The 11,897-nt window shown below is 38.1% G+C and overlaps 1 protein-coding gene across 1 annotated transcript; it reads left to right on the top strand.

Annotated features, from left to right (window-relative positions):
• The first annotated feature begins 4,235 nt into the window (after nt 1-4,235).
• LOC107690312 (ATP-sensitive inward rectifier potassium channel 12-like) lies at nt 4,236-11,341 on the top strand. Its single transcript, XM_016488615.1, has 2 exons — nt 4,236-4,781; nt 8,884-11,341. The coding sequence occupies exon 2, from the start codon at nt 8,958-8,960 to the stop codon at nt 10,224-10,226; it is 1,269 nt and encodes a 422-aa protein (XP_016344101.1). The 5' UTR covers nt 4,236-4,781; nt 8,884-8,957; the 3' UTR covers nt 10,227-11,341.
• Nucleotides 11,342-11,897: the final 556 nt, after the last annotated feature.

Genomic DNA, 11,897 nt, shown 5'->3' with positions numbered 1-11,897 from the left:
GATACAGTTAGAGACTTTGTTGCACTTAGTGTTTTGCGTTTATGTTGCACATTTTCGGTTGTTATTCCTGCAGGTGTCATTTTTTACTTCCGATTAAGCAGGATGAATGCAGGTCTGTCAGAAAGATGGAGAGAAAGATGAATGGCAAACAAGGTGTGAAACTAGTTTACAGGAAGGTGGAGAAACAGCACAGCATATTTGAGGTCACACACTCACACACTTCTCTACTCTAAGTAGATCACGCTCAGTGCACCACTCTCTCTCTCTCTATCTCTCTCTCTCTCTCTCTCTCTCTCTGTGTGTGTGTGATATTTATCAAATTCACATTGTATAAATGGGTCTGTGTGCTCTTTAAATTTGGTATCATTCCCTGTGTGATGCATACCTACTGTACTCCATTTATCTTTAAAAAGAAATGTGTGAGAACTTCTCAAACAGGGCTACAGTGACGAAACACACAGCAAACAAAAATTTGTGTAAGTGGCAACACATAAGAGAGTCTGTGGCCTAAATTCCAAACATGATAAATATTGTCCCATGTGCGTCTGTATGGCGTCAACATGTGTGTTGCATTTGTTTGTAACAAATACACAGTAAAATCACACAAGCTCCTGCGAAAAGGCAAACAGCTCCTTCAACTGACCCTCTAAGCTTTGCTTCCTTAGTTACTCTTGCTAGTTCAGCCAAGCTTTACATTCCCATAGGAATTAAATCTAAATGTCTACAAGAGCAAAAAAATTTGCTCAAGAAGTGGGAAAAAAATTGAATAGATATTCTTATGTGGGCTGGAATGAAGCATGACATTGGCAAAGCATCTTTATCTGCCATTATTCTTTAAAGAAATTGGTAGATTACACAGTAATATGATTAACAGTGGAGGTGGCTGTGAATCAAAATTGAAGCAAATGGTTATTTAAAGCCTCATTTAATAGCAGTAACATTCATGCAAGTGACCTGAATTAATATGTAAATTAATTAACATAATTTAGGGCTTGATTAACAATTTACCTTTGAGAAAATGTAGGTGTGATGTTACATTTTAATTTGGTAATGATACGTAAATGATACACACATAGTTTAATACAAAGCATTTCATGATTTATTTAAAAATCCTGAAATGGGAAAAAATACTATGCAACAATGTTTATGCAAATGGTTATTGTTTTTAAACTATACTCCATATATTTTCAGAAAAAGAGTGGTTGTCTATGGCGCAAAAGCTAAAATATTAGTCTTTGTACCTTATTTTCCCTTAAATGGTACATATTATTAATACCTTAAAGGTACATTATACTTCAAAAGTACTAAGTTGTACATACAGTATTAGTAGCCTACCTTTTGAAAGGTTACCGCCCCATTGACATTTTTTTACCGTTTTTTTTCTAAAGTGTAGACTTATATTATAAAAGAACAAAAGCTGGACTAATAAAGCAGATGGCAACAGTTGTTAAGGTATGATTGGTCAACAGCTTTTTTTGAGGGAGGTCAAAAGTACCATTTCACTGAACCCACAACTATGTAGACACTCGCTTTTGCTCATATCTCTTTCAATCAGCCTATTTTCCACTCATCTTATTTTCATGCTCCATATGGCATAAAGTTAGAAAAAGGGACACACACACACGCAGTCACTTCGATTAATAAACTGTCAGTGTTTAGTTGCACAGAGCATAAGGAGGACAACATATAAAAGTGAAACTTCTTTCACATCTGCAGAGGGCCAAGATTATCTTCACAGTGGGAAAACATTCACACTGTTATTTCATTGATAAAAAAGGACACATTGACATGATCGAATTTATGTGTGTGTCTCTACAGTAATAATTAAACTCTAGTCCATATGGACCCTTGAATTTCCACAACAGACATCTGTTCCTCTGCCTCAGGGCCAACATGCAGACATATTTCCTAATAAATATTACAACAAAATTACATGCACTTGACACCCTGGAGTCTTCATAGCTTTGTGCAGAATAAATGAGCAATTATGGAATGGCTGAATTAGTCTCAATAGGTGTGCTTTAATGCATAGTGTTCACACATTGACCATTTTGGCTTGTGCTCTGATGTGGAGATAAATGAGCATTCATAATTTATAAAGAGCTAAGATGGCTTATTAACTACATTCTGCATGCAGAAAGTGTGTTTCTCCATTGAGGGCTATTTAAAGTTGTGTACATTTTAATTACTTAAATTTTGGTTTGTTCCTCACACGAAGTTATTATTTTAGACTATAATACAATGTAAACGACAATTTTAATAGAGATTGCTAGTAAATTTCACAAAAAATCCCAAATAAATGGAAAGTAAACCTTTAATTTAAAAAAATGTTTGAAGTAGAAAGTGTGAAATAATGTTTTACTGTAAAACATACTCCAATGTTTGTTTTACAACCTTTTTCTGTGTACTTTTATGATGCTGTTTAGAGTGTGATATCTCCAGCCCTCATTCTTTTTCATTGTATTGAAAAAAACCAGCCTGGATATTCCTCACAAATTGATATGATTCTTTAGGGTCTTAATGAAAAGTCTGGGAAAACATTTAACCAGATTAAAAAAAACACTGGGTGGATTTTTATCATTATAGGGTGGTTGTGTACACACACTGCCAACACACATTTCAGTTCAAACAACTTGTAAATGTGCATGTAGCATCCGATGACCCCTTTAACTTCGTTATAATTATCAGTATTCAATTAAATGTACAGGAATAATTAGGAGGTGCTATGCTAATAATGGTACACAATTAGGCAGCATGTAAAAAATAGTATGATGTCACAGAACACAGGCTGGTTAAAGCACAGTCAAATCTAAAATAATTGTTCTTCACAAATAATATTCCTAATATATATATTTTTTATTTAAATTAGTTGCAATATTTTTGGGAATAATTTATTTCTCAAGACATACACTATACCATTCAAATGTTTGGATTTTTTATGGAAAGAAATTTTATTTAACAAGGATGCATTTAATTGATCAAAAGTAACAGTAAAGACATTTGTAATGTTAAAAAAAAATATATATAATAAATGCTCTTTTTTTAAACTTAAAACTTTCTATTCATTAAAGAATCCTGAAAATGTAGTGTATCATGGTTTCCACAAAAATATCAAGCAGCAAACAACATTGATAATAATAAGAAATTATTTCTTGAGCAGCAAATCAGCATATTAAAATGTTTTCTGAAGGATCATGTGACACTGAAGACTTTAGTAATAACTGCTGAAAATTCAGATTTGCCATCACAGGAATAAATCAAATAAAAAAAAATATAAAAAATATAAAATGCTTCTTTTAAATTGTAATAATATTTCACAACATTACAGTTTTACCTGTGTTTTCGATCAAACAAATGCAGCCTTAGTGAGCATTAGCAACTTCTTCCAAAAACATCTTATCAACCACAAATGTTTGAACAGCATTGTATATTGTATTGCAAAGTATAGTAAAGCATGCCTTAAAGTAATTTCTTTACATTTCATTCATTACTCCACACAGGTTCATTTGGACGGTTTGTTGTTTACAGTAAACTTCAGTCAACTCCTAGCTCAATAACAGATCAATAGCAGTCCTTGTAGAACAGTTCCAAACATAGTAACCAACGCAAAATATGAAACAGTATCAGGACAAGCCACTGCAACCCAAGCTGACATCACAGCCAGAGAGCCTTAGAATGTTTACGATGAGAGGTCAACACATGGCTCTATCTGTCTGTCTGTCTGTATGTCTATCTGTCTATCTATCTATCTATCTATCTATATCTATCTATCTGGCAGTAGTTGGCGGAATCTTTCACATAGACACTTATAAAGCCACATACACACAGGTAGGAGTCGGATTAATTAGCCAGCGTGACTAGGCATGACAGATGAGCGTATTCGTGTGTTCGTTTGCATTTATTTGTAGAGGCAAATGTCCTGGTTCTGTCACCATCCTTGCATGTGCAACCCAAACCAAAGAGCTAGCCTCTTTAAAACGATTATTCATCTGAGAGCATGTTCTCACACACACACACACACTAACCTTATACAAACACTATGAAAAACAGTGCACACGAATCCCTTTTCCCAACTAACAGAAACCACACAAAACCCTCAAACACAAAGGATTTTTTTTTGTCATTTGTCACTGTAATGTATTCAGCCAACGTAGAGGGCAGTAAAATGTCCTTATTTTGGGTTTGAGCATGAACACCAGGCTGCTTTTCAAGAGCTCTGTGTTTGAGGTAGCATCGGTGAGACCGTGGTCCCTGCAAATGCCAACTTCAGAGAGAGAGAGGGAGCAAATGAGAGAGCGAGAGAGTGTGAAAAACTGCAGCAAAGATCAGATAGCAGACAAGGGTGAGAGAGAGAAAAAAGGAGAGAGAGAGAGAGAGCAGTGTTTTAAACATTCAAAGAGAGAATCATTGGCAAGGTGTCGCACCGAAACATTAGGGAATCACTGGACATGCCAGACCCTCAGGGATGACCAAGGAAGATTACTGAACCATCGGAATCAACGCTAGAGAACGTTAACGGAACATCCTGAGGCTGTTAGCTTATAATCTGCAGCCTTTAGATAAGAACCTCCTTCGAATACATGCGTACATGTGTGCGAGTTTCCATCTGTGTATGTGACGCTAAAGATGAGGACCTCGCTGGACAGTCAGGATCCCTTTTTTTCTTTAAAACTGTGATTTTTCCTGTAGGGGAACTGTGAGGAACTTAATGGAATCATGCTTTAGCTCAACTTCAGATCTCTGTCTTATATATTTCCATGCACGCGAAGGGAAGAAAAAAGGTAAGCAGAATGTGTATGTATTCTTTCAGCTTCTGTCAGCTCTGTTTCACTCACATGGACAGTCTACAGGTATTTTCTGCAACCTGTAGGCGTTTTTTGATGTCTGCGAGCGTTCTGGTGCCTTTAATGTGCCTCACGTGAATAGAGTCATAATGAGTAGGTGATGGTGATAATCATTGCATATTCTGTACTTTCCACTGTGTGTCATCAAATCAATGAGGGGACTGTCACCCCCAAGACAGCATTCCCAAAATGACGAATGTCCCCTGAATGCTGGAATGTCTGCACATATTGAGCTCTTCCTTGATTTTAAAGCTCTATGAGAAAAAGCATGCATGCATTTCAATGGAAATATAAATTCAAATGAAGTCTAAATATAGATACGGTCAGCGTAATCCAATTCCTGATTGTGTAAAGGCTGTACGTTCAACACACAGGCACCTGTTTGGATGGATATAGCATGCCAAAACAAATCAAATCATGCAAACGTTCTGGTTTTTGAAAACCAGACTGGCAAAAAAGTCACTAGACGCAACTCCATTTCAGCACTGCGCATATGGCGAGGGTGATACGAGTCGAAGTTCATAAAGTTTATTAAAGGATACTGATGCAGCTCTTCAGGGGCTGTGGAAATGTTTGGTGGAGTAATATCTGACGTCTGTCAACTGACTGTCAAAGTTCTTACAATCTGTCATCACTTTAATTCCTCAAAACTGAGGACTGGAGGAGCTGTGGGATGGGTAGAATATGTTAATTACGTTCGAGGATTAAAATGATAGCTGTCCCTTTTGGTTCTAAGTGTGCATGAAAAGCAAAAAGGAAACAGAATGTTCTCTTGAGATGAAGTTTCCATCGACCACCGCCATAGGGCACAGGTATTTACGTCAGATGCCCATAAACGAGATTATCTGCTGTATATCAGAAAACATCTTTAACCACAATTCTTTCTGAATGCAACAAAGTACAAAACCTTTTCACAATTAAGATTTTTATTGGTGCAAAGGAACCCAATTTACGGCATTATTTTAGTGCAAAATGTTCAGTGCATATTTGAGGGTTCAGAGCAGAGATAATTTAGAAAATTTTGTTTTAGCGCAAAATGCTTAGTGCATAAAATAAATAGCAAATAGATGAAATATTATAAATTAATAAATGTTTTATTCATAATTGTATGTCAAATAGATGCAGAAGTGATGTTATCCATAAACACAGGGTGCCAATACAACCACATCTCTAAAACATGCTGCAGACGACTTGGGTAAGTGTATTCTACACACACACACACACACACACACACACACACACAAGATAAAATAGAAATATGATATAGATAGAATTTAATTTTAATATATTTTAGATTTAAAATTACATTTGGAAATTTTATACATGTAATTTAATTTCATTACATTTCAGAGCTACTGGAAATCTCAAGAAATTCAGTGGGTCTCGAAAACTCAAGTGTCATTAAAATTAGCAAATAGAAAAGAAAAATTGACAAAATAGGAGCTAAATATAGCAGAACTATTGAGGACTGAGAGTTAGTTAGTTTTCACCTTTAGCTATCACAGAACATGGATTAGTTTATCTTTACTCATCATAGTGCTGCTATCGAACCACTAAGTGGTCATTGGATCTGCTGACATTTAGATTGGAATTAGCTGACATCACATCAGGACGTAGTGAAGATACCGACCCCACTGTCTCCCCTCCACTGGAAATCTACTTTGTATTCTCATGGCTATCATGGAAAAACTTATTAAGTGCTCAACTGTCTCTCTCTCTTCTCTTCTCTCAATTTGGAGTGATTGGCCACCTGGATGATGACTAAAATACCACCGCATGAAGCCAACAGTCACCCCTCAAACAAACACATACACCTACACACACACACACACAATTTCTACCAGACAGGTTTCCATGGAAACCTCTATATCCCAGTTTTTCATGTGATTCTTTTAGTTTAGAGCAGTGGTTCTCAAACCTGTCCTGGAGTACCCCCAGCCCTGCACATTTTGTATGTCTCCCTCATCTATCACACCTGATTCAACTCATCAGCTCATTAGTGGAGACTGCAAGACCTGAAGTGGGTGTATCACATATAGGGAAACATACAAAACGTGCAGTGCTGGGGGTACTTCATGGAGAGGTTTGAGAATCCCTGGTTTAGAGTATTGTAGAACTATGCTGCATTTTTCTGCAATCATGGGTATGCATGAAGAAAATTATGTTTTTCTCATTATCACTCTCGTTGAATCTGCAGCTTCTTAGCTATTTACACTCACCAATAAAGCAGCACCTGACACTACCCAGCCCCCAGTGTGCGAGAGAGTGTGTGTGTGCATGTGAAGTTTGTGCGTTTTGATGTCTCTCTGTCAGTACAGTATGTCTTGGAGCGCAGATTCTTGCAAGTGTGTGTGTGCGTGCAGTAGGCGCACTGAGACAGGCATCTATTAATAGAAAGACAGATCACTTGACACTGGCACTGGCTAGACGCCTAAATCTGGACCCCACCGGCAGCTCCCGGCTCAGAGCTGTCAAAAAAAAGTGCAGTGAGAAAATTCGGATAATGATAATCATGATAACCATAACAATTAGGCCCGCAGTACAAGCTCCTCTCGGGCTATGAGGTGTGTGCACTTCAGCACTGTGCAAAGGTGCAGAGTTTAATTAGCTACATCTGCTGTGAAAAAAACAGACGACGGATCTGCACGTCTGCTCTTTCCTCGCTCACACTTACAGAGTAGCACTTTTGCACACACTCACGCAATGGAGTAACACACGTTTTTAGCTGCAGTGAGAATTCAGAAGATTTATTTTGGGACTATTTTGGCCTGCGTCACTTAGGTTTCCCTTTTATTGACTTTCAATGTTTAAATACTAGAAATATATTTATGATATGGACTCTAAATTCTGATTGGGTCAAAGATAAAAAAATGCAGACACAGACTTCTGTAACCGCATGTTTTATATTAATGTGCCAAGATGTTAGGATACCATAAACAATCTACAGTTAGAGCAATCAACTAAATTACTTTTTAAAGTGGTTGTTTATTTTAATTATTATTAATAGATCCTGATATTTGTTACAATTTTTCATCACACTGCCATTGTCTAAAAGCATTAAGCCATCTGAGGCCCTGTGTTACAGTGATTTTACCAGGGAGGCTTTGCGTCTTCCCAAAGTAAACCTCTAACCACCTCCCTTGGCTTTTAGTTTTACATTTTATTTAATTACTTAGTTGTCCTCAAAATTTTACATACACCTTGCAGAATGTGGATTTTTAAAAAGTTTTGGTAAAGTCTCTTACGCTCACTAAGGCTGCATTTATTTGATCAAATGACTGTAAAAACAGTACTATTGTGAAATATTTTTACAAGTTAAAAAAGCTTTCCTATTTTAATATATTTTAAATGGTCATTTATTCTTTAGATAGCAAAGCTGAATTTTCATCAGCCATTACTTCAGTCTTCAGTGTCACGTGATCCTTCAGAAATCTTTTGTAAATAACTTTACTGTCACTTTTGATCGATAAAATGTGTGTGTATTGAATAAACATTAATTTTAATAAAAGGTTATTAAACAAAATATTAAGAAACTTTTAAACATTTTTTAAGCATTTTAATTTCTGTAAATGCATTTTATCTGTGGAATTTACTTAAATATGTGTTATGCAACCCTTTTAGGGCACTACCAAATAAGAGGGATAAGATTTTATCCTATTTATTTGGTAACATTTTAGTTTAGGGACCAATTCTCACTGTTAACCAGTTGCTTATTAGCATGCCTATTATTAACATATTGGCTGTTTATAAAGCACATATTCTGCATGACCATATTCTACATCCCTCATCCTATTCAATACCTAAACTTAACAACTACCTTACTATTAATAAGCAGCATATTAGGAGTTTATGGAGGCAAAAGTCGTAGTTAATGGTTTGTTAATAGCTAGAATTGGACATTTAAATAAAGTGTGACCATTTATTTTTTCTTTTTTTAAAAGATTCTGCAAGGGAGTTGTAACCATATGAGCATAACCATATGACAAACAATATACAATGAAGACTGCATGACTGATCTTATGTTTTGCTTCATCTTCAGGCAACGCAAACTGATCCAGAGCTGCTTTGGTACTCTCTCTCACTTACGGATTGTTTCTGGTCGGGCAGAGTGGCATGAGTGTGGGCAAGCCCCACCGCTACAACATCGTGTCATCGTCGGAGGACGACGTGTACCGGCACGGCAACATGCCTGCCCTCGGCAATGGCTTTGGTAACGGCAAGATCCAGACGCGCCGGAAGGCATGGAGCCGCTTCGTAAACAAGACAGGTCAGTGCAACGTCAGTTTCGCTCACATGGACGAGCAATCTCAGCGCTACCTCGCTGACATCTTCACCACCTGCGTGGACATTCGTTGGCGCTGGATGTTTGTCCTTTTCTCCCTTGCATTTGTCCTGTCCTGGCTCGCGTTTGGTTTCGCCTTCTGGCTTATTGCTCTTGTCCACGGTGACTTAGACCGGCCCACTAAAGATGACTTCACACCATGTGTCATGCAGGTCAACAGCTTTGTTGCGGCGTTTCTGTTCTCAGTTGAGACGCAAACAACAATTGGCTATGGATTCCGCTGCGTAACCGAGGAGTGTCCCTTAGCGGTGTTCATGGTTGTCTTCCAGTCCATCGTGGGCTGCATCATTGACTCTTTCATGATCGGTGCCATCATGGCCAAAATGGCGCGACCTAAGAAACGAGCAGAAACGATACTGTTCTCACACAATGCTGTCATCGCAATGCGAGACGGGAAGCTGTGCCTCATGTGGCGGGTTGGGAACTTGAGGAAAAGTCACATCGTAGAGGCTCACGTGCGGGCGCAGCTTATTAAGCCCCGAATCACAGAAGAGGGCGAGTACATACCGCTCGATCAGATCGACATCAATGTGGGTTACGACCAAGGTCTCGACCGCATCTTCTTGGTTGCTCCTCTCACCATCCTCCACGAGATAAACGAGGAGAGTCCTCTGTATGGAATCAGCAAGCAGGACCTGGAGACATCTGATTTTGAGATTGTGGTCATACTGGAAGGGATGGTCGAGGCGACTGCGATGACGGCTCAGGTGCGCAGCTCCTACCTGGCCAGCGAAATCTTATGGGGCCATCGCTTTGAGCCCGTGGTGTTTGAGGAACGCAACCAGTATAAGGTGGACTATTCGCACTTTCATAAGACCTATGAGGTTCCCTCCACGCCACGTTGCAGCGCCAAAGACATGGAGGAGAACAAGTCCTTGGAGTCCGCCGCCAACTTCTGCTATGAGAACGAGTTAGCCTTCATTAGTATGGATGAAGAGGAGCAAGAGGAGGACAGGGGTGAGAGGGGGACTGAGCTAGAGACCCTTTCAGCCAATCTGAACTTCGATCAGAGGTCATATCACAAAGAATCCGAAATATGACCCTTGATTGTCACCTTAAAGACTTTGCTTTATCGTAGACTATTCTTCTAGTGTCGGTTGTAACGGTTAGCTGCAGAGCAATGCAAGTGCCATATGAAACCTTGACCCACTGTCCTAGAGCCATGCTGTAGTTGGGGGGCAGGTCAGGAAAAGAAAGTGCTTTTGTAGTTGTTGGAAATGCGAGGCCTTCCTGTAGGAAAACTTGAACTCTGATTATCTGTTTCATACTGTAGTTTGAAGTGATAGCTTTAAGTAGTATCATTATGCAATACTAAGCTAGCCTGGGTGCCATATTGACTAAATCTCTCTCTTGTTAACAGAATTTGCACATAATAGTTTGTCAACCACTAGTGTGTTTGCTTGGATATAGAGTAGAACATGATACACTATTGTTTTGGTGTGATTTACAGCAATAAAGAGACTTGAAGATATTTATCCATTGTTTTCCCTTTACGTCAGAGCAAAGACTGCAATGTCTGATAGTTTTATTTTTACCGTGTAATGAGGTACTACTTTAGAGGTGTGTGAAAGATAATTAACACTTACACAGAGGCTGATTTACTGCTAACTGACAATGAGCAAAATGGTTCCCAGGCTAGCAAATAGCAAAGACACAAAGCTATTTATTCAGTATTAGAAAGTGAGTAGAAAATATATACTGTATGAGTTTGTGAGTGGATGAGTGAAAGATAAGGCATGATGGGATACAGTTAAACTTTTTTTTTTCACAACAAACCACCATTCAGGCTCAGGCCAGACACCCTTGAATAAACCGCTTGTATACTTACAATGACAGCCAGAGGAAAAACAACAGTTTCATGTTGCTTAAGTGCCATATTAAACCCATAACTTATGGATTTCTACGTGTTGTAGCCACATTTTGAACCTCTAAAACCAGATATTTACAACATTACATGTTTTGCTAAAGCAACAGTTACATTGTGCTAGTGTGTGCGTGTTTTATAAGGTATGAACTTCAGTTTGACCTTTCTTTATTGGCGTTTCTTTCCTCAGTATCAAAACAGCTGCCCACTTGCGAATGTGAAAGGAAATGATCAATACTAAAAGCTACTTCTATGGTAGATGTTAAAGAATGAAAAGTCAGTATTGGATTAAGGGCACACTGCAAAAAACAAAACAAAAAACATTTTCATCAGTATTTTCACCTTGTAAAGAAAAACACTATAATTTGATTTGAAAAGTAAAATTGCGTAACATTATGAATATATTTAAATACGTTTATTTTTATTACCTCTGTAGTATTTTTTTTTTCTTTAAGCCTAAATTTAATGAGATAAATAATTCTTATAAGCAATCAGCCATGCAATGTTTTCACACAGTTGAAAACTAAATTTGAAACGTTCAGCACAATACGACAAGTCCATTTAATTATGCAAGTAGTTTTTTTTTTTTTTTACTATGAAACTAACCTAAGAGCATTTAGAAATGAATTTCAACATGCAACTAACAACAGACCAACACCAACCACCCACCTCTGGTATCTAATAATGGCGCTTTTCCACTGCGTGGTACGACTCGGCTCGGCACGGCTCAGTACGGCACGGCACGGTTTGTGTTTCCACTGCAGTTCAGTACCGCTTTAGAGTGGGCGGGATTATTCACGTTATAGTTGCGCCGCCTCTACTGCCGCGACTCCTAAAAAAAACTTTT

This window comes from Sinocyclocheilus anshuiensis, unplaced genomic scaffold (assembly GCF_001515605.1).
Source record: "Sinocyclocheilus anshuiensis isolate Anshui unplaced genomic scaffold, SAMN03320099.WGS_v1.1 scaffold461, whole genome shotgun sequence".
NCBI classification, from domain to species: domain Eukaryota; kingdom Metazoa; phylum Chordata; class Actinopteri; order Cypriniformes; family Cyprinidae; genus Sinocyclocheilus; species Sinocyclocheilus anshuiensis.
Note: the sequence above shows the minus strand (reverse complement) of the source record. Positions and strands in the feature narration are given on the sequence as shown.